Genomic DNA, 24081 nt, shown 5'->3' on the forward strand with positions numbered 1-24081 from the left:
ATTTAAATATCCCGAGACTCACCCCGAGCCTCGAACTTAATCCCGTTATGACATACCGCTTAGATTTGCATGACTTGAGTGGCCATAGAATTTTGTTGCAATTGTTTGGTCAATGATGCAACCTGAGCAGTGAGAGCGGTAATAGCATCCAGCTCATGCATACCAGCTACCTTCTTATTTCTATCTTGCTCACTAGGCCACTGATAGTTATTCATAGCCATTTCTTCAAGCAATTCATAGATCTCATTAGCACTCTTGCTCATGAAAGCACCACCTGTTGCAGCGTCAATAATGGTTCGAGTTGTCCCACACAAACCGTTGTAAAAATTATGGGCTAGCATCCATTTTTCAATCCCATGATGATGACACTTCCTCAAAAGCTCCTTAAACCTCTTCCATGCATCATAAAGACACTCTCCATCAAATTGAGAGAAGTTATTAATTTCCCCTCTTAACTTTGCAGCCTTGGATGGAGGAAAAAAATTAGCAAGAAATTTTAGAGCTAATGCCTCCCATGAAGTGATTGAGTTGGCTTGAAGAGAGTTCAACCAACTTTTAGCTCTATCCCGCAGTGAGAATGGGAACAATCTCAGTCTAATGGCATCATCGGTGACCCCATTATATTTAAAAGTTCCACACAGCTCCAGGAAATTGGTTATGTGTGTATTGGGATCCTCAGTAGGGAGTCCACCAAACTCGACAGTAGACTGGACCATTTGCAGTATCGCCAGCTTAATTTCAAAATTATTGGCTGCAACTACCGGCGGTTGGATGCATGGTTGTACTCCAGTAACAGCGGGGAGTACAAAAGCCATGAGTGTGCGAACTGCTGGCTTAGCAGCATCCCCACTCAACACATTGCCCTGATGTTGGGCTATCTCTGCTAACCATTTATGCTTTTTGTTTTGTCTGCAAGTCCTCTTAATTTCAGTATTAATGGGCAAAAGATTGACAGTCCCTTTTGTTAGAATTTTCTAATACACTCAAATAACATGAATAAATAATAATCTCCAACACATAATCCAAAATCATGTCATTATAAATGCATATATGAGAAATCCTAAATCATAATTCTATAGATCATTTGCTAAATTAAAGAAGAAGATTAACACAAGAGCGGAAGCACTAACCTGATGCCATTGTTGGAGATTGCATAGAGGGTTTAGATCTTCCTATATAATATGTATCTCTATGAAAGAAGAGTCTCTCTTTTCTTTTCTGTTAATGAGATGACAGACAGAATAGAATAATATATATATATAGGGGACCACAACCTTAATTTATAATTAGTGATTTTCAATTTTGCCCATTATAAAATTAAAAATTCACTTTCCTGTTTCTCACATTAAATCCATGACACTTTAATACCCTATGATATTTATAACATAATTGGTTACTTAATTTTATATCACACTTTATAATAGCATTATACATTATACATATGTGCCCATAAAATATGATTTTAATCCAACACCTTTACGTCACATATAACAATTGATACCTGAAATTAAGATTCTCAAACACAACAGTTAGAGACAATTAACACAGAAAAATCCAATTAGAATAAAAATTAATTGTATTGAAATTCATAAAAATCAATCCCCGGCAACGGTGCCAAAAACTTGTTGTGTAAAATTAATACGCAAGTATGCGTAATAGACACAAGTAATACATGTTAGAATTTTATATAGACTAATATAATTACAAACATAATTCCATTATCACAATCATTTTGTAGAGTGCTTACGAATAGTTAAAGACCATAATGGGATGGTTAATATTAATCTAATTGCAATTGAGGCACATGGTAGCACCCTAAAGACTATAGGTTGGCCCATTAAATCATAGTCCACCATATCTGATAATATAAGCCCAATAGGCCCAATATACCCCTTAGGGTAAGAAGGCATATGAGACATATATATTGAACATATATGTTGTTGGGAAAAACACAGTGGTATATGGTTTGGTAAGGGTTGCTCTCCATAAGATCTCTCTTGTATTGTTTTTCTAATATTGTTCTGTGTAGGTCGTGAGAGATTCAATGATGAACATTGGAGACTCAATGTCAGGTATGTTTCATCTATATGTATTCAATTCAATGCTCTAAATAAAATGCGTTCCTGGATTATTGTATGAGCATGCTATATTTATTTGAATCTGATTTATGGATTTATGCTCATAGTATTATTTTATATTTAACAATTGGTATCAGAGCCAGGTTTTTTTATTTTAGAGCTTATTGTCATATACCCCAATTTTTTGTCAATTTTTTTTTACAATGAAATTTTGAATTGGGCTATGAAGAAAATTAGTATATTAATCATCAATGGGTTCAGACCAATTTTTACAAAATTTTGGGGAATTTTTTTGAGTGTTTTCGGCCATGGATACCCATTTTTTCCAAAAAAATTTCATAGATAAAAGTATATATGATTGTTGATTTTGAGAGTTTTTTAACCCAAATGGAGGCCGGAAATTGATAAAGGATGAGATGTGGAGCAAAACCCCTCAAAAAGAGTCGGATTTGGTGGCCGGAGATGGTCTATACGACCGGGTCACGAACCGGGTCGCGTAGACCCGAGATGCAGACCCACGGGTCAAATCTGGGTGACAGGGACGATAAAAACGATATGTCGTTTTGCCTCTGTCAGGCAAAAACGACATGTCGTTCGTACGGAAACGACACGTCGTTTTTTTGGAAACGACATGTCGTTTGACGTGTGAATGTCGATTTTTAGAGTGACAAACGACATGTCGTTTTTTGGTAAACTACATGTCGTTTTTGGGTAAACTACATGTCGTTTTTGGTAAACTACATGTCGTTTTTGAAACGTTTTTATAACCAAAATTTTTTTTTTTTTTTGGCGCGTGGGGGCGCGTGAGTGGTCTTTTTTGGCCAAAATTTTTGACAATTTCACTCCTATTCTTATACCTTATTTTATATATGTTTATGCACAAGATTAATCCATGAATTCTATTCATAATTGTATTTGTATTTAATCTTTTGTGGCATGAATCTTATTATATATTGTCAACAATTATTGTTTATTTTCTTGCCTGTCGTAAGAATAAGCATGGAAATTGTTTAGTAATGAGGAACATTTAAATATTAATTTATTTAAATTTTGTATCATCCTCCAAATTTGCATTAAGATCCATACAAGTAATTACTTATCCTATCGATAATAATTGCTTGCTAAGGATGCTTAATATGGTGAAGAAAATTTATTAAATATTATGAATCACAATTTATCTATCCTTTCGATAGTAAATTAATGTATTTGATTATAATGTTTAATAAATTGTTCTTACCTGTGTATGAGTTCTATTTTGTGTGTTTGTCTAAGAACTCTAGCATACATAATGATCATTTGTTATTTTGCGATCATATATTGATGAGAAAAGAGCACAAATGACATGGTTTATCATAACATGTATTTAATAGTTATTGCTCTTGTTTCTCATTCAGCTGTAAGCATTCCTAGATCTCCTGCCGTCTTGACGCTGAATGCAACCAACCACAAGCAGTGGATTGAAAATATCACGATGAACTTGACCTTCATGAAAGTGGACTTGGCCTTGAGAATTGATGCACCATCTAAGCCTGCTAATGATGCTACTGAGAAGGATAAGAAATCTTACGAGGACTGGGAACACTCCAATCGTTGTTGCTTGATGCTTATGAGATATCACATGGACGAATCCATTCGTGATAGTATTCCCAAGTCTGAAAATGCAAAGGATTTTCTTGCTGCCATTAAGGAAAAGTATAAGAAATTCTCAAAGAATGAGAAGAATGAACACTTGAACATGCTGCATCACACTGTTTACGATGGTTCAAGTGACATCAGGGCTCACATTGACAAGCTCATGGGCCACTATCATAAACTTAAGGCCATGGATATGGACCTTGGTGAGGATTACATGGTGTGGTTAGTGATGGAGAACATTCCATCTCAGTTTGATTCAATCAGATCAAGCTACAATGCTCAGAAGGAGCAATGGACTGTTGGGGAGATGTCTGCTATTCTTGCCAAGGAAGAGGAGGACATGAGAAAAGGTAGGGCAAGAAGTATCTCCATGGTGACGAACCCAAACAATCCTCACAAGAGAAAGTTCACTTCCAACAACTCTAGTGACCAAAAGCATCCTAAGAAGAAAGCCAACCATCCTAAGGGAAATGGGCAACCTAGCTCATCTTCAACTGGTCATAAGAATGAGTTTTTCAAAGGGAAGTGCAACTTTTGTCAATGCTTTGGGCATAAGAAAGCTGATTGTCGAAAGCTCAAAGCTCACTTAGAGAAGAAAGGTAATTGTCTTGTGATGGTTTGTTTAGAGTCCAATATTATTGATGTGCCCTCAAACACTTGGTGGTTAGATACTGGAGCTACAATTCATGTTACTAATTCCTTGCAGGCAGTGACAAACCGAAGAAGACCGAGTAGGTTGGAGGAGCATGTATACATGGGAGACGATACTAAAGTCAGAGTTGAATTTTTTGGGACTGTCAGACTGCAGCTAAATACTGGGCATTCTTTGGAGTTGCATGATGTTGCTTATTTACCCTCTATTAGGAGGAATTTGATTTCTGTATCTATTTTGGATAGACTAGGTTATAGTCTTCATTTTGGATCTGGAAAACTGACTTTGTATTGTGACTCTATGTTGGTTGGATATGGAACTTTATGTGGAAACTTATATAAGCTTGATTTACATGATGTTGTTCCTGTTACTTCTACTTCTTCCTGTTCTTCTTCTCTTAATGCTATTGTTGGGTCAAAACGTGCAAGATCAGATTTGAAATCTTCTATGCTTTGGCATAAACGTTTAGGCCATATTTCTAGAGATAGAATGGAGAGATTGGTGAAGGATGGTGTACTTCAGGATCTTGATTTCTCTGATTTCACTGCCTGCGTTGATTGTATAAAAGGAAAGTTGACTGCCAAGGTTAGAAAGAGCAAGTCAGACAGGTGCACATATGTATTGGACACTATTCATACTGATATTTGTGGGCCTTTTGTTCCACCTGCTATGGGTGGTTATAGATACTTTATCACCTTCATTGATGACTTTTCCCGGTATGGTCATGTTGAGCTCATTCGTGAAAAATCTGAATCTTTGGATGCTTTTAAGATTTTCAAGACGAATGTTGAGCTTCAAAAGGGAAAGAAGATTAAAATTGTCAACTCTGATAGAGGTGGGGAGTATTATGGACGTTATGATGAAACTGGAAGGAACCCCGGGCCTTTTGCCAAATACTTGCAGGAATGTGGTATTGATGCAAGATATACAATGCCAGGGACGCCCCAACAGAATGGAATCGCTGAAAGGAGAAATCGCACACTTCTTGACATGGTGCGTTGTATGTTGATTCATTCTAGCTTGCTAGAATTTTTATGGGGTGAGGCATTAAGAACTGCTGCTTATATCTTGAATCAAGTACCTAGTAAGTCTGTCCCAAAGACACCATATGAGTTGTGGTCGGGTAAGAAATCAAGTTTGCGTCATTTTCATGTTTGGGGATGTAAAGCTGAAGTAAGGCCCTATAACCCACAATCTAAGAAACTTGATCTGAAAACTATTAGTGGCTACTTTGTAGGTTACACTATTGGATCGAGGGGTTCCAGGTTCTATTGTCCTTCTCACACCACCAGAGTGATAGAATCAGATAGAGCTGTCTATTTTGAAGAAGAATTTGGTTCAAGTCAAGGGTCAAGAGAAATTGTATTCAGGGAAGAACGTGTTTATGTCCCTGTACCTGTTGCTTCCGCTTCCACTCATGTTGATGACCCTGTGATTGAACAGATTCCGGTAGAAACTCATGATGAACCTCAAAATCAAGACCAAGGTGAAAATCTTGATATTGGGGATGATGAAGCTATGGTGAGAAGATCACAGAGAACCCGCAGGTCTGCTATTCCTAATGATTACCTTGTCTATTTACAGGAACATGAGTTTGATGTCGGAGACACTTTTGAGCCAGTTACCTATCAAGAAGCTATGAATAGTCCTCAATCTGTGTTGTGGATAGATGCAATGAAAGATGAGTTGAATTCTATGTCACAAAATGAAGTTTGGGAGTTGGTTGAATTACCCAAAGGTTGCAGACCCATTGGATGCAAATGGGTGTATAAGATCAAACGTGACTCCAATGGGCAAGTGGAAAGGTATAAGGCTAGGCTTGTGGCTAAGGGCTATAGCCAGAGAGAAGGTATTGATTTCAAAGAAACCTTTTCACCTGTTTCCACCAAAGATTCGTTGCGAATCATTATGGCTATAGTTGCTCATTTTGATCTAGAACTCAATCAAATGGATGTGAGGACTGCCTTCTTGAATGGAGATTTATTTGAAGATGTTTACATGACTCAACCTATTGGTTTTGAGAAGTCTGGCAAAGAACACATGGTTTGCAAGCTCAAAAAGTCTATCTATGGGCTTAAACAAGCATCAAGGCAGTGGTATCTCAAGTTCGATATGATTGTCACTGCAAATGGCTTCAAGGAGAATGTTGTAGATCAATGTATATATATGAAGGTCAGTGGGAGCAGTTTCATTTTTCTAGTATTGTATGTTGACGACATCCTGCTTGCATCTAATAATTCTGATCTGTTGTCTGAGACAAAACAACTTTTGTTTAGCCATTTTGATATGAGGGATCTTGGTGAGGCTTCCTATGTGCTTGGGATTCAGATTCTTCGAGATAGGTCTAATGGTATTCTTCGTTTGTCTCAGAAGACTTACATTGATCGGATCTTGAAAAAATTCAATATGCATGCATGTTCTCCTGGGAAGGCACCGATAGTGAAGGGTGATAAGTTCTCAAAGGCCCAATGTCCACAAAATGATAAAGAGAGAGATGAAATGAAAGTCATTCCTTATGCTTCATTGGTTGGTAGCTTGATGTATGCTCAAGTATGCACACGCCCTGATATTGCTTTTGTTGTCGGCGTGTTGGGTAGATACTTGAGTGATCCTGGTCTTAGCCATTGGAAAGCGGCTAAGAAAGTCATGAGGTATCTTCAGGGTACAAAGGATCATATTTTGACTTATCGGCGAGCTGACACTCTTGATATAGTTGGGTTCAGTGACGCCGATTATGCAGGATGCGTGGATGATAAAAAGTCTACTTCAGGCTACATTTATATGATGGCTGGAGGAGCTGTTTCATGGAAAAGTGTCAAGCAGACACTCACAGCTTCTTCTACGATGGAGGCAGAATATATGGCATGTTATGAGGCTACTTGTCAAGCAATATGGCTGCGAAATTTCATTTCAGCTTTGAATGTTGTAGACTCTATTTCGAGGCCGTTGAAATTGTATTGTGACAACTCCGCAGCAGTAGCTTTCTCTAAGAACACTAGGAGTACTTCTCGCTCAAAGCATATTGATATAAAGTACTATTTTGTTAAAGAGAAAGTCGCTGAGTCCCTCATTTCTATTGAGTACACGCCTACCACTAGCATGTTGGCAGACCCACTAACGAAAGGCTTACCCATATGTGTATTTCTAGAGCATGTTGCTCGAATGGGATTGTTAGGAGCCTAGCTTGTTGAGCTCAGTGGGAGTTTTGTTATTATGTATCAAACATGCTAGTATTTTGTATGGATTGCTTATAGCTTATGTTTTGTTATGAACATGCATAATGATAATTGAAGTCACTTCTTATTGTTGATGTTACGTATATATGTTTATATAAGTATATACTATTGTTCACTGAAGTGACAGATACAAAAGGAGATGAATGCGCATAGTCTCAAATTAATGTACCACATGCATGTTTGGTTTAATGATTGTTATTGTTTTTGAATGTCTTCAAGACCAAATCATAAATAATATATTTATCCTATCGATATGATATTATATATGATTTATTAGACTGTCTTTTGTGATGGACAACATTATGGTGGTTTAATTATATTGTCCAAGTGGGAGAATGTTAGAATTTTATATAGACTAATATAATTACAAACATAATTCCATTATCACAATCATTTTGTAGAGTGCCTACGAATAGTTAAAGACCATAATGGGATGGTTAATATTAATCTAATTGCAATTGAGGCACATGGTAGCACCCTAAAGACTATAGGTTGGCCCATTAAATCATAGTCCACCATATCTGATAATATAAGCCCAATAGGCCCAATATACCCCTTAGGGTAAGAAGGCATATGAGACATATATATTGAACATATATGTTGTTGGGAAAAACACAGTGGTATATGGTTTGGTAAGGGTTGCTCTCCATAAGATCTCTCTTGTATTGTTTTTCTAATATTGTTTTGTGTAGATCGTGAGAGATTCAAGGATGAACATTGGAGACTCAATGTCAGGTATGTTTCATCTATATGTATTCAATTCAATGCTCTAAATAAAATGCGTTCCTGGATTATTGTATGAGCATGCTATATTTATTTGAATCTGATTTATGGATTTATGCTCATAGTATTATTTTATATTTAACAATACAATGATAAATAAAGATCGTTCCCACGAAGATTGATTTGCTAATTACCAACAAATTAATTTTCTATTTTTATTTGATCAATAATAAATTGGTTTCAAAAATATTAAAATAACAAAAGCAATTTTAATTTCATCACTAAGGGGGTGTGTAGTATAGGGTAAAGTAAATGTGTGAATAAGAATCTAAATCCCTTCCTATGTTTGGTTCAAATTTTAATAGAGTAAAGTTAATAATTTGTGTGAGCCCCCATGTATTTTAAGGGTAAAGTGAATATTTTTGTACACAATAATTTAATATTATTTCCATCTAAGTTACTATACACTTTTCAAAGCAACTCAACTACTCAAAACAAACAGACCCTAAAAGAGTTTGATCACAGAACTCATCTTCTAGTGCAAGGGAGTCATAAAGGCCGGTAAATCATCATTATTCATCTTATCGGAATCTTGAATCAGAAATCTGGTTGGAAGTTTGAATGAAACTACCATGAAATACCTCACCTCCACACCACGTCTTTAGAAACATAAGTCGTAGGCAAAATATGTCATTTATTTATGTTATTTTAGTAATAAAAATAGATTTTTGAAGTGGATTTTTTTTTTAATTATTATTTTAGTTTTGTTTATCTTTAGCATTTATTTTGATGTATTCTTTCTAAATTTAAGCATCACGCTCAATAGACCAAATCAAAAATAAAAAAGCTGGGAATAGAGTTAAGGGAAAGATAGGAAATTCTAGGTTGGGAAAATTATAGCTCTATATATCCCGCGTATGGGATTATAAATGCGTATGCTTGATGAAAAAATGTTTTGTTGAAAGTACCAATTTATAAAAGTATAGGTTGGTGTGACTTATCTTTAATATTCGTTGGAATTTTGGGTCTGATTAGAGTGGAAAATCAATAACTAAGGTAAGTCTACGCTCCAAGTACAAGAAGATATATCACATCAACATCATATGCATGTGTGTACCATTTATTTAGTTACATATATGATTATGAATGGATCAATTCAAAGTTTTTTTTTTTTGGTTTTTGCTTTTGTTTTAAAGAAGTTTGGACGCAATTCCAATACATTAAATACAAGAGAATTCTCGTAAAATACATTCACTTTAAGTCCTATCAGTGGGGTTCTCAGTGTTCTTTATCTGTGAACAGTTTTCGGCGCGATTTTTTTTTATGATCATGTATATTGTAGCAATTTAGAGTATCCTGCAAATTTTCATAAAATTCCGAATAGTTTGCAGTACCGAAAACTAGGTTCAACCATGTTGTTTTCCACGCGCATAAAAAAATTAGTCACACGTGCAACAACATGTTTGAACTTAGTTTTCGGTACCGTAAATTATTCAGAATTTTCAAAAAATTTGCAGGATGCTCTAAATAGCTATAATATAGACAATCATAAAAAATAATCACACCAAAAATTACTAACAGGTCAAAAACACTGAAAGCTCAACCATCAGGTCTTAAAAGTGTAAGCCTTATAAATATAAAAAAAAATTGTCATTTATATATGAATGGGAAAGCACATATTTACTTTTTATTAGTTGGTTGCAAATGCAGCAACAACCTATACAAGTGAATATGAAAATGATTGGTTATCTTAGTCCTAGAAAAGTAGAAGCTTGACTTTTTCATGACATGAGTTTCTAATTATAATTATTCTATTCACATGTTCTCGAAATTACATAATAATTTACACCAATAACGAAATGCGACATCCTCGTACCATTTCTTACCTATACAAGTGAAATGGGAGAAAAATATTATACAACACGGAGAGGGCATAGTCTCCTTCCTATTTATTTCCTTAATTATTATACGCTCACTCTTTTCAACAAGATTCTCCTTCCCATTGTTGATGTCGAAAGACCCTTTGAGAGCTTTGTTTGTATCCTCTTGAGTTAGAGGAACCGTAGCTAGAAAGATGATACTTGTAGTGCCCTAGGTAGCAGTAATGAGAGTTAGGGCCGATGAGATTTGGGCCGTTTAAGCGGTGCAATAAGAAGTAGGGGCAAAGTTTGAATCAAAAGAGCCTGAGTGTGCTGAAGAGATAGGTATTATGGGCCCTACGACCTTTCTTTTCATTGTGAGCTTTTGGAATGGTCCACAAGGTCTTCAAACACCAGAGGGGGTTTAAGGAGTGACAGGGTGGGCCAAAACTTATTAATAGTTTATTGGCCCAGGTATAAATTAAAGGTGTGGGCCCAACATTCCTTACTTGGCCAAGGATTGGACACTGTATCGGGCCCAAAAAATTGCCTCAATTGTTGGGCTGTTGTGACAGTTAGTATCCCGTGATCCGTAGTGGGAAAGATCGGGTAAAGCTGTGAAATCGCACATCGCCTGGGGAAGGTCAAGTGTGATGATTATAAGACTGTGTAGGTATGGGACTACATAGTTGAAGATGGCTTAAATGGATTGATGGGTACTACATATGCCTACAAGATGCATCTTCTTTTTCGGTAGCCTATCACTTGAGAACTCCAAAGTTAAGCGTGCTTGACCTGGAGTAGTCTTATGATGGGTGATATCCTGGGAAGTTTTCCAAGGAAGCGTGCGAGTGAGGACAAAGCACGATGGAAAGACTCGCGTTGGTTTGTAGGGCCAGTCGTCATTTCAGGAAGGAGCCATAGTGACGTGGGACGTTACAGTTGTGTTTCCTTCTACACAATGGGTAGACTTCCCACGCGATGGAGAGGCCTTTGGCGAAGCATGCGTAACTAGAAATTGCATGGTACTTATTAACCGAGATTTTCGGCAACTATCTTAAAATCTATTATCTATACGATAATTATAATGAAAGCAGAAGATTAACACGGGATTTTTACGTCGTTGGGGCGTTAACTAGCCTTAGTCCACGAGTCTATATTATTAGAGCTTGAAGAAACTTTTACAATAGAATTTCTCTCTATATTTTTACAGAGTTCCTATATTTTTTTTGGTGAAGAGAGACCCCTTTTACAGTGTTCTGTAGCTTATATTTATAGGCTTATGGGAACACCGGGTATGACCCGGGCCCATCAGAGATAAGGTTATTCCTAGCCTTTCTAGTGGAGGCCCAATACAAAAGGTACAAAATACGTGAATTCCAAACCAGCCAAGGCCCAATAGGTTGACCTTGGAGCTACATCTCGCCCGACAAAACGGTGCTTTTGGTCTGGACACTTCGAGTTACGAGGCAGATTCAGGAGACAAGACCAGTCAGAGTACCTGACAGCGCAGACCTGAAACAACGGCATGCAATCCCGAGGTGGCCTTTTCTGCAGGTGAAAAGTGGGGACAACACCCACGCGGAGTGAGGCGGCTTCAGGGTCCTGGACGCTTGACCCCTTCAACCGGGGGAGAGGTGATCCGGGTCCGTTTACCTTTGTCCCGCTTCGTTTACCACAGGCCCGGACCGTATCAGGGTCCGGGACCTGGACGCGTAGGCCGCGGGGGTCCGAACGCTCTGTGCGTCGCCCGGACTATCGTCCCGGAGGACGGACCCGGAAGGACATGTCGGACCCCTCTAATGGGCCCAGACATGTACCCCCGGTCCATACCCCTCCCTTTGGACACTCTCCGTACCAGGAGGCCTTGGGCCGGGCCCGCACGCTTACATGGCCCCTGACGATGGGCCTGGACGGCGGCCCCGAGCCCATGCAGGAAATGGGGATAACAGTACTGTTCACACTTTCTGAAACACATCGTACATTTTGAGCCTCGTTACCATTTTTGGCCATGCTGGGCAACGCGTTGGTTGTCTCGATCGAGCACAGACCTGAAGATTAAGCCTCAATGGTCACGACCTTCTGGGGTACCTTTTGGGCTAAGTCCTGAATGGTTGTACCTGAGCTCAGAGATATGGAGCAGACCTACGTCGAGAGAGTTGCTTTTGCAGGCTGAGACACACTAGCAAGATTGTTAAGGTTCCTAGGAGATTTTTGAATTTCTGCCGCCAATGGGGTCGGAGTGGTGCCGGTCTTTCAAAGCTTTCTCTTCTTAGGTTGAGGCGATTTTATCATTTCGATGGACTCGGCTAATGAAGACGCTGGGAGAGCGTTCCTTTCAACATTGGATTGAGCCTTCGAAGTAACCCAATCAAGAAACCACTTTAGATGGACTGAGTGAAATGGGGATCGCTCCTAGCTTTTAGCCTTTATCCACTCCATGTACATGGGATAACTTTGCTCTTCGTAGTTCTTAATAAGGGTAGGTTGAAAGAAAAACTTCATCTCGTGACCGAGTATGCTGCATTTAAAGCAGATTTTGGGCAGATAGACATACTTAAATTGCAACCACAAGGGAGTTAAGTTCCCCCTCTTGATCGGAAACCCAGAAACAAGCAGCTTTCCCAACTCTATCACTGCCTGGAACTTGAAAGTGCCTGAACCATATGTTAGGGCTCTCTCTGGTATAGTGTAAGTCTTCCAAGTTCTTGCTACCACCATATGCAAATTGACATTCTTCCAAAATTCAATGGGGATGTTGTGGGCATACACCCATATCAGGGTGGTTGAGAATTCCACTCTTGAATAGCTTACATCTATCGGGCATGGCTCAATGGCAAGCAGAGCACTGCTGACGGACCAAGGTCTTCGATCTAAAATTCTTTGAGCGTCATCCATATAATTAAAACGAAACATAAACATGCCATTATGGAAATCTTGGGCCGACCAACCCTCAAAAGAGGCCTAGGCCACCTTCAAGGCAACCTTAAGAATATTGAAGGGTATCCGTTTTGTTTTAGAAAATCTTATCTAGGAGCAGGTTACCGTGGACATAAGCGTTGTCAGACGGAACCAATTCCATTTCAAGATCCTTCATTGAAATTTGGAGAGCTTCATCGAACCACTCTGACAGCTCTGGTGCTTCAACGACTTGGAAACTCATGTTGAAGAAGAGTAATTGTAAATAGCAGACACAAGAAACAAGAACACGCGATTTCTAAGACACTTACTAAAGATCCTAGCTCATCTAGATCACTTTCTTCTTCTTTTTTTCCCGTTATTTTTCCTTCCATAGAACATCGTTATGCCTCCTCTCACCTATGGAGGTTGCCAAGTTGGTAAAGTTGGTCGTGGAATGTAAGAGCGGGAAGTACATAGTCTCTGCGTGTGCGAATTGCTGGCTTAGCAGCGTCCCCACTCAACTAGGGGTGGCAATTCGTGTAAACGTGTCAGATTCGTGTCGACACGATTATGACACGACACGATTAAGGTCAACACGAACACGACACGATTATTAAACGTGTCAAAAATATGAACACGAACACGACACGATTATTAAACGGGCCAACACGACACGAACACGATAACACGATTATGACACGATTAATCATAATTATACGAAAAAAATCAGAAAACCTATGTAAAGTATTCGTGTTATCGTGTCTGACACGATTATGACACGACACGATTATTAAATGGGTCGACACGATTATGACACGACACGATTAAGGTAAACACGAACACGACACGATTATTAAACGTGTCAAAAACTCAAACACGAACACGACACGATTATTAAACGTGTCGTGTTCGTGTTTACCTTAATCGTGTCGTGTCGTGTTGTGTCATCGTGTCGTGACCCAAATTGCCACCCCTACACTCAACACATTGCCCTGATGTTGGGCCATCTTTGCTAACCATTTTTGCTTTCTGTTATGTCTGTAAGTCCTCTCAATTTCAATATTAATGGGCAAAAGATTGCCAGTCCCTCTACGTCGCATATACCAATTGGCACCTGAAATTAAGATTCTCAAACACAACAGTTAGAGACAATTAACACAGAAAAATCAAATGAGAATAAAAATTAATTGTATTGATATTAATAAAAATCAATCCCCGGCAACGGCGCCAAAAACTTGTTGTGTAAAATTGACATGCAAGCATACGTAATCGACACAAGTAATACAATAATAAATAAAGATCGTCCCCACAAAGATTGATTTACTAATTATCAACAAATTAATTTTCTATTTCTTTTTGGTCAACAATAAATTAGTTTCAACAATATTAAAATAACAAAAGCAATTTTAATTTCATCACTAAGGGGGTGTTTGGTATGAGGTAAAGTAAATATGAGAATGAGAATATAAATTCCTTTCTATGTTTGGTTAAATTTTAATGGGGTAAAATTAATAATTTGTGTGAACCCCATGTATTTTAAGGGTAAATGAACTATTTTGTACACAAAAGTTTAATATTACTTCCATCCTAAGTTACTCTATACTTTCTAAAGCAACTCAACTACTCAAAATAAAAGAGTTTGATCCTTCATGTCACAGAACTCTTCTTCTAGTGCAAGGGAGTCATAAAGGCCGCTAAATCATCATTATTCATCTTATCAGAATCTTGAATCAGAAATCTGGTTGGAAGTTTGAATGAAACCACCATGAAATACCTCACCTCTACACCGCGTCTTTAGAGAGAAAAGTGGTAGGCAAAATATTTCATTTATTTATGTTATTTTAGTAATAAAAATAGACTTTTGAAGTGGATTCTTTTTTATGTTTGTTTTGTTTTTCTATAGTATTTATTTTTATGTATTCTTTCTAAATTTAAGCTTAGACCAAATCAAAAATATATCCCGCGTATGGGATTATATATGCGTATGCTTGATGAAAAAATGTTTTGTTGAAAGCACCATCCAATTATAATAGTATTGGTTAGCATCGCATGTGACTTTTCTTTAATATTCGTTGGAATTTTGGGTCTGATTAGAGTGGAAAATCAATAACTAATGTAAGGCTACGCTCCAAGTACAAGAAGATATATCACATCAACATCATATGCATGTATGGACCATTTATTTAGTTACATCTATGATTATGAATGGATCAATTCAAAGTTTTTTTTTTGTATTTTCCTTTTGTTTTAAAGAAGTTTGGACTATGTTCAGATACATTAAACATACACGGGAATTTTCATATAGGCCTTCACTTTAAGTCTTATCGGTGGCGTTCTCAGTGTTCTCGATATGTAAGTAATTTTCAGTGCGATTTTTTTTATAACCGTGTATATTGTAGCTATTTAGAGCATCCTGCAAATTTTCAGAAAATTATGAATAGTTTACAGTACCGAAAACTAGGTTCAACCATGTTGTTTTCCACACGCATAAAAAAAATTAGTCATACATGCAACAACATGTTTGAACTTAGTTTTCGATAATGTAAACTATTAAGAATTTTCTGAAAATTTGTAGATGCTCTAAATAGCTATAATATATACGGTCATAAAAAATAATCGCACAAAAAACTGCTCACAGGTCGAAAACACTAAAAGCCCTACTAGTAGGGCTTAAAGTGTAAGCCTTATAAATATAAAAAAAAATGTCATTTATGTATGGATTTATACTTTTTTGGACCCTGTGTTTTGTCTCATTACTTGTTTGGACCCTGTGTTTTGACAAATTATTTTTTGGACCCTAAATTTTGTAAAATGGTTAAAATAGAATCCTAAACTCAATTTTGATGAAGAAAAAATTGAATATAACAATACAGTTTTTAAGCAGAATAATTTTATTTTTATTCTGAATTGTTAATTTAGTAAATTATTTTTTATTTTAATTAAGAAATCATTATCCAAAATTGAATTTAGGATTTTATTTTAATCATCTTACAAACACATATACAAAAAATACATACAGAGTTGGACAAAACACATATTATTTGTTTTTTATATATTAACGGGAAAGCACATATTTGTTTTTTATTGGTTGGTTCTATTATTATTTGTTGGTTGCAAATGCAGCAACAACCTCTAGTCAACGAAAATGTTAACACTCTCCTCTCCTGTAAAGAAAATGATTGGTTACCTTAGTCCTAGAAAAGTAGAAGCTTGACTTTTTCTTTACATGAGTTTCTAATTATAATTATTCTATTCACATGTTCGCAATATTAGGTAATAATTACACCAATATCGTAATGTCACGTAGTTTCCTTCCTATTTATTTCCTTAATTATTACACGATAAAAGACCAAACCGAAACCGAGTCAAAAACTCTGACTAATGCTTTTCTATAAAAACAGTAGTAACAAAGTGTGTTTCATGGTCTCTGCAGATACACAATCAAATTGGTAGAGAGGGATTGATTAGCTGAGCTCTGCAGAAAACCAACAACCAATCATGGAAGTGGTGGCCATGGAAGTGGTGGCCGCAGCTGTGCCGGTGGCTTTGGCCTTGGTCGACAGAGTACTAGCCAGTCTCTCCGATCAAGGAGGGAGCTCCGGAGCAAAACAAGACGTTGAAAAACTCAAAAGTCGGCTCTCATCATTTCAATCCTTCGTCAAGTTGAAAGAAAATCAGAAGAAAGATCATGTTTCTCAAGATTTAGTAAACAAGATTCAAGGTGTAACTGCTGAAATCGAAGATGCACTCGACGATTTCATGTTCGAAGTTCACATGGATCGAACTCAACCCCACCCAAATGCACACGTTCAGTCTCTCCACGACTTGGCTCATAAAATGATTAATCACAAACCCATCAAACGCTTATCCGAACGAGCGAAGAGTATCAACCAAAGAATCGAAACCGACAATCTGATGGATCGTATGGCAGAAGGAAAACATGGTTCGGAGTTGACTGACTTACCATCGGACTTATTTCTCGATGACACCAGATTGGTGGGGTTCATAACACGCCGAGAAGAGATGTTGAATCAGTTGATCAGTGGAGACTCGAAGCGTACAACCATTCAAGTTGTTGGTCCTGGTGGTTCGGGCAAAACTTTTCTTGTTGAGAATGTTTCTTCAGATCAACGTGTGGTGACGCACTTCCATTGCCAAGCTTGGCTTCGGCTGTCTCGTTGTGATTCCAGTGAGGTGTTGGTGTTAGACAGTCGTTCCGATCTAACTACCGGCGATAGTAGTTTTGTCAGTGAATCTAGACGAGTTGACACAACAAGACTACACAACTATCTGCATCAGAAAAGGTATCTGATCGTTCTTGACAATGTTTGGAATCGACAACGTTTGGTGCAGATTTTGAAAGATTTACCTGATCAAGAAAATGGTAGCCGGGTTATAATCACTACTCGAAACAATATTGATGTAGCTGCTGATAAACCCAAACACACACATAAACTAGATGGGTTGATTGAGGAAGAGGCATGGAAGCTTTTCTGCACACATGCTTTTCCAAGAAGTGGTCATTGTCCAAAATTATTGGAAAAAGTGTCCAGTAAAATATTGAAAAAGTGTGATGGTCTGCCTTTAGCTATTGCTGCAGTTGGTTTTCTGCTTTCAACTGGGCAGCGGAGAGAAGTTGAGTATGATTGGGAAACTTTTTACAACAGCCTTGCACATGAGATTGGAACTAACTCAAAGTTTCCCATTATAAGAAGTGTTTTGCAGCCAAGTTTTGTGGATCTTCAAGAAAATCTCAAGAGTTGTTTCTTGTATTTCAGCATCTTTCCAGAAGGCCAATCTGTCTCGCGCGGGAGGTTGATTCGCTCCTGGCAAGCCGAGGGGTTTGTCAAGGAAGTAAATGGGAAAACACCAGAAGAAGTTGCAGAAACTTATCTCAACGAACTCATTGGACGAAACTTGGTTCGCATTTGCTCTTCTGAGATCGATGGTCGTGTAAGAACTTGCCAAGTTCTGAGGTTATTCCATGAGTTTATAGCTCCTCTGTCCAAGGATGGAAACTTTGTCACCGTTGTGGACAAGAACTCCAAACCAAGTCCAAATGAAAAGGTTCGACGGCTTTCCTTTCATGAATCTTTTCCATTAAAATCAGATGAGATGATAAGTGATGCTAAGTATGTTCGTACTTTGTTTATGTTTGGTCATCATCATCATCATCATCATCATGACATTGGTACCATTGTGGATGACTCAAAGAAAGAATCTAAAAGGGAAAGAATGAAAAACAGAATAAGATCATTCACAACATCCAGTTATAGTGATCAAGATCATCACTTGGAAATGTTTTTGGGAAAGTTCAGACTGTTAAAGGTTCTAGATTTGCAACAAGTGCCAGTGCAGAATCTTACCAAATATGTAGGCTCTTTCATTCTCTTGAAGTGCCTTAATATGAGGTATACATGTATAGAGACAGTTCCAGATTCAATACAGAAACTCGTCCATTTGGAAACTTTGGATCTCAAGTACACATTGGTGAAAGAATTGCCTAAATGGATCCACAAGCTTCAAAAATTGCGCCATCTCCTAGTTTCTCGACGAAGTAGTACGATTATTTGTGGCGAACCTCAAGCAATCTACGTTTCTAATTCTGGTATTGGATCCATATCCTCTTTACAGAAAGTATCTCTGATAGCAGTGGAAAATGTTGAAGTCATTAAGCAATTGGGACGTTTGAAGCAACTGAGGAAAGTTGGTCTTGCCAATCACCATGAAAAAAATGGAAGGGAATTGTGTGAGTCAATTCAGAAAATGGAAAAACTCTGCAAAATCAAAGTTAGAGCAGCCACAGCTGAGAAGTTTCTTGATTTGGATCACATGATAGAGCCTCCTACGAGTATCCAACACTTGAATCTAGAAGGTGGTCTGAGGAGATTTCCAAGCTGGATTAAGTCTCTTTCGAGTTTGGTTAAGCTTGTACTCAAGTCTTCAAAGCTAAGGCACAAGGATGAAAGTAGTAGTCCACTGGAGAATCTTGAATCTTTACAGTGTTTGATGGAGCTTGAAATGGTTGATTACTACGTGGGAACCAAGTTGGTTTTCAAAGCTAATACGTTCAAAAGCCTTAGGAAACTGCATGTGGAGCAATTTGATGAGCTAAAGGAGGTTGTTGTGGAGACTATGGCATTGGTTATGCTGCAAAAACTGACCATATGCAAGTGTGAGAAATTAAAGGCACTTCCAACAAGTTGTTCTCTTGAAAAACTTGAAGAATTGGTTGTGTATGGGATGAGTGGTGATTTTATTTATGATATTAATAGGAGGATTAATGAGGGTCAGCTGAAAAACCATATTCAGAGATCTAATGATGAAGCTTCTTCAAGTAGTAGTAGTAATGCTGGCCATGCATTAAGCAGGAGAATAATGTCTTATCGACATATCTCATGATAGAGTAATGATTCGTGCACCCAAATTCTTCCAAATATTACGTATAGTGACGTGTCACATTATTATTTTTTAAAACAATAGGTCAAAGTTTTAATAAATGTGATTGGCTAGGCTAAACTGGCACATCACTGTATGTAATGTTTCATAGTATATTTTGGGTGCACATATCATTATTCCCTCCTGATATATCCAATTAAAAATGAAGGTGAGCAAATGTTTCAATTTCTTAGTGTGTTTTCTTCTACATTAATTTATAAATATACCCTTTGTGTGAAAGTAAGTTTATGATGTTAGTTTTGTCATTTGAGGCTTTGTGTGTAATTTCACTCTTTTGTTGTTTTTTCTTTATTTACAAATATTGTGTGACTTTGTGACTTTGTTAGCTGTTTTGCACACTTGTAATTTTGTGTTATTTTAATGAATAAAAGAGATATAATTTATTTTGTCTTTACTAACACCTAATAAGAAACACTATATATTTTATATGAATTCAAGACAACCTATATCATGGCAATCCCTATTGGATACTAGAGCTCAACCAATGGTGATTTTGACTTTAAAGACACGGTTTAATAAATATTTTTCTCTGATTTTTCAAATTTTGTTGAGATTTTAGCACAAATGCCTCGTGTGTTTTATCTTATTTGACAATTCAGTCCTTAAGATATTAGTTTGGCAATTTAGTCCTTGAGTTCTATAACCATTAATAATTAAGTTCTTATTTTTTTTTTACTTTTTTTTAACAAAATTATTAGTTTTTGAACTTTTTTTGTTTGGATTTTTTTTATATAATATGATGTGTAAAAATATTTAGAGGTGTGTTGACCATAATTTTGGTCAACTGACACAGAGTCAAATATGCTTGATGTGGACAAATATGTTGAAATAAAGGTGATGACGAAAGCAATAAAGAATACAAGAATTTATAGTGGTTCGGCCCCAAAGTCTGGTAATAACCTACGTCCACTTGAGTTGTTATTGATGTAAGATCCAAAGGAGTGATCAAAAAACTAGGGTTCAATGAGTTTCACCAACCTCTGAATAAGAAAATACAATCTCTCGAATGTGATAACTCTAATCTCAGATAATTAGAAAGCCAAAAGTCCCTTCCTTGAGCTATCTTTCTCTATTTATAGGCTCAAGAAAGATTACATTAATTTGTTACAGATATTATTTCCTAAATAATCGGATACTCAGGAAATCCTGGGATATAATTTCGGATATGGTTATAACTGCATAAGATCTTTTCCAAATATAGCGAGTATACGACCAGGCTGGTCGTATATTAAGATTGAGCGTCGCGCCACAAGAAATAACCTTGGTCGATATACGAACAAAGCTCCTGCCATATGTCAGCCACGTGTACTAAACGTCCGCCATGTCACTCATGCCTGTTTTTTGGATAACACTTGCCCCCAAGTTTGTTTATCGCGACCAGCAATAAAGAAACTTTAGGGAAACAACTGTTCATATACCCCACGAAATCTGTCAGGATCCTCGTGCGTTTTTGAAAATCGTGACATAATTATGTCTAATCAAGCCTTTTCGGTTTTCAAGGAAGCAATTTGACGGCTTATACACTCCCCCACATTTCGAAAATGGGAAAGTAATGATTACCCCCTTTTTGCCATACTTCAGCCCCTATAAGTAACCTCTTCATCTTCATTATAATTTTTTACTCACCATCTCAGTCAAGAACTTCAAGAACTTTTCGCTTCAGAACCCAAAATTTCGAGATCACTGAGACGCCCAGCCGAAGGTCTTTCCGACTTGAAATATTTTTTCTGCATCTCCACACTTTTCCCAGGTAACCACTTCATCTTTTAAAACTTTTCCTCGTGCCATGCATGTCGTTACTGTACTCTGTGATTTCATGTTCTTGAGTAGAAATTATGAGGATTTTCGTATAAGCCATCTGATGCTCGGTGAGAGGGTGTATTTATGCATTATATAAGTTAGGAACTAGTTCGATAGCAAGGATCATAGGTTTAGGGCGTAAGATCGACGTAAAAATTCAATCTTTAAGCTAGTTGAAAAAACTGGGTTTTTTCCCGCCCTTTAGGAGTAGAAAAAATTTCTTTTCAGAAAATATTTTATTTCCTTTTTGATCCGTTTTACAAACTGTTAGCACCAAACTTAGTGTGCGGGTAGGATACTGTTGATCAATAGACGTGAGCAACGTTATCCCAGTCCCCTACGTTACTTCACAGACTATGTGTCTTATCTCATCCATTGTCTGTTTGCAGTTCTTATGCAAGACCCTTGGGGAGGAGAGAGACCTATCGAAGACGACCTCCTAGCGCAGCTGCTTGAAGGCGAAGAAAACCCCTCTATTCTGATACCTGCTATCCCTTTTTCTCGCCCTAGCCCAAACCCTCCTCCAGTCCTAACCCAGAGAATGGCCCGAACCAAAACAAAAGCTCAAAAAAGGAAACTTCCTAACTCTTCGAGTCAGCCTACTGCTAACACCCCCTCAACCAACGGTCGAGGTGAATATGCTCTTGATGTCAATGTCCAAAGGTGTGCCCGTCTTCGACATGCCGACCAGCCAGATGTTGAGTGGCACGTTGTTCCCCAGAGTAAGGTGACTCTGCGAATGATCGCCAACTACCTGAACAAGTACAACCTGACGGGGGTGACCTTAGTCAGGCCTTCTATCGACCAGCGGGCCAACCTTCCAGGTGGAGCCTACAGCACCTGGTCGAGGTTTCACATTGAGGCAGGTGCCACACTACCTCTTCACTCGTTTTTTCAGGGGGTTGCAAATTACTTCGGAGTAGCCCCCTTCCAAATTACCCCCAATGGATATAGAATGCTGGCCGCACTCTATATCCCTTATAAACTCAAAAAATGGCCAGTACTTACCCCCCACGAGGTCAACTTTCTCTTTGACCTTAAGTCCAACCCTAACCAAGAAAGTACGGGGTTCTTCCACTTCTGTCATCAAGAAATCGAGCGCACTTTCTTGTTTGACACTACTCACATTTCCAATGTGGGGAGGTATCACCATGAATATTTCCTCACTCCTGATCTAGTCGCAAACAACTTGGCTTTCACCCGTGGAGGTAAAAAAATTTTGCCATTGGCTTCTTCATTTAGTAAATTTCTGTCACAATGTCTTGACATCCGATTGTGTTCCAGGCCCATGGTTACGTCCAATCCTAACTCCAGGGATGGAGTCAAGGGCAGCACTCTTAGCCAGCACGCCAAATGCTGATAAGAGTGTTAAAAACTTAGTCACTGGGGCTAACCTTAGGCTGGTTGGCCTCTGGAGCCCTCAGCCTGCGACGAGTGAACCTTTGGCGGACGATGTCCAAGCCGAAGTGGAACCCGAGCAGCAACCTCAGGTGTCTCCTCCGCGAAGGAGGCCAACTGGGGTTACGATCAGGGAACCCGCAGCCCCCCATCGAGCAGAGAAACCCTTGGCCCCCGAGGGCAAAGGAAAACAAAAGGTTGCTGAGCCTACCGAACTTTCTGATGACTCGTTTGACGAAAACAGTATAATAATCTCGCTTTTAAATCATTTTCCAATTCCCTCTCATCTATTTGATGGGGATGGAAACTTTAGGAATGCTCCCTCTTTAAACTCAGATTTCTTCCAGGAACTAGGTAGTTCAGTAAATAATGTTACGACCAGTAGTTGTAGCCCGGGTACTTTACTTGTAATCATTTTACTTTTATTCTTTTTATCCTACATGGCCATTTATTCTTACTGCTGGTAGTGCTTCCTTTGGTGCAGGTATGGACTCTGAGGATGTCTTCGAGCACTATCAGGCCGCCGCGTCCTCTCCTGTTCCGAAGAAGGATAGCAAGGGGGCTCGAGGGGAAAGTAGCAAGACCCCCTCGAAGAAGGCTCGAACAAAAGATGCTCCTGCCAACGCCCCTTCCAAGGAGAACTCGCCACCTCCACCCCCTACCGAGCAGACGACTCCCACACCTGTCAATCCACAGCCTTCTTCTAAGGCTGCCAACAAGAAGACTTTGGACAACTTGCCCGAAGGCTCCCTGCCCAGCCTCGTGGTTGGCTCAGCCAAGGATAGGATATACAAGCTTTCGAAGCACAAACGCAGCCAGGCCGCCCTCACAGAAACTGCCTCAATGGAGGCCGACCAAATCATCAACAGAGGGTTGAATGAGATTGTTAGCGTAAGTTACCTCTTTCTACTTGATCATTTATGTCTGGCTTCCTTTCCTTACTTTATCTCATTTTTTGTCTTCAGGGGCTGCTATCTTTAATTGCTGGTTGGCGCCGTACTGGGGCATTGGTTTCTCGGGGGAAGAACTTCGACTCTAGGCTTGCCCAGGCTAAGCAAGCACTTGAGGCCGAGAACAACAAGCTGCTCGAGGAGAACAAGGGGCTGTCCAAACAGCAAGAACAACTGCTCGAGGACAAAGCTGCTCTCGCCAAAGAGCTTTTGGACACCCAAGATGCCCTGAAGAAAGCCAACGAATCCAGGGAAAAATTCAGGGAGAATTCCAGGCTCATCACCCAAGAATGTAAGCAGCTTAATCTTGATCTAACCACCAGCAGGAACCAGACGACGGAGCTTGAAAAGCAAGTGCAGGAGCTCGAGGAGGAAGGGGCCAAGAATTTG

The 24081-nt window shown here is 38.5% G+C and overlaps 1 protein-coding gene and 1 non-coding gene across 2 annotated transcripts; both read left to right on the forward strand.

Moving 5' to 3' along the window:
* The first annotated feature begins 351 nt into the window (after positions 1–351).
* LOC133833203 (small nucleolar RNA R71) lies at positions 352–458 on the forward strand. The gene has a single exon (XR_009892597.1). It is a non-coding gene; the product is annotated as a small nucleolar RNA R71 (small nucleolar RNA).
* Positions 459–16582: 16124 nt separating this feature from the next.
* Positions 16583–19486, forward strand: LOC133833163 (disease resistance protein RPM1-like). Its single transcript, XM_062263414.1, has one exon. The coding sequence runs from the start codon at positions 16583–16585 to the stop codon at positions 19484–19486; it is 2904 nt and encodes a 967-aa protein (XP_062119398.1).
* The last annotated feature ends 4595 nt before the right edge of the window (positions 19487–24081 follow it).

Source organism: Humulus lupulus, chromosome 4 (genome assembly GCF_963169125.1).
Source record: "Humulus lupulus chromosome 4, drHumLupu1.1, whole genome shotgun sequence".
In the NCBI taxonomy this organism is placed as follows: domain Eukaryota; kingdom Viridiplantae; phylum Streptophyta; class Magnoliopsida; order Rosales; family Cannabaceae; genus Humulus; species Humulus lupulus.

Coding starts and splice junctions, on each gene's coding strand:
- LOC133833163 (XM_062263414.1), top strand. CDS start 16,583: ATGGAAGTGGTGGCCATGGAAGTGGTGGCCGCAGCTGTGCCGGTGGCT.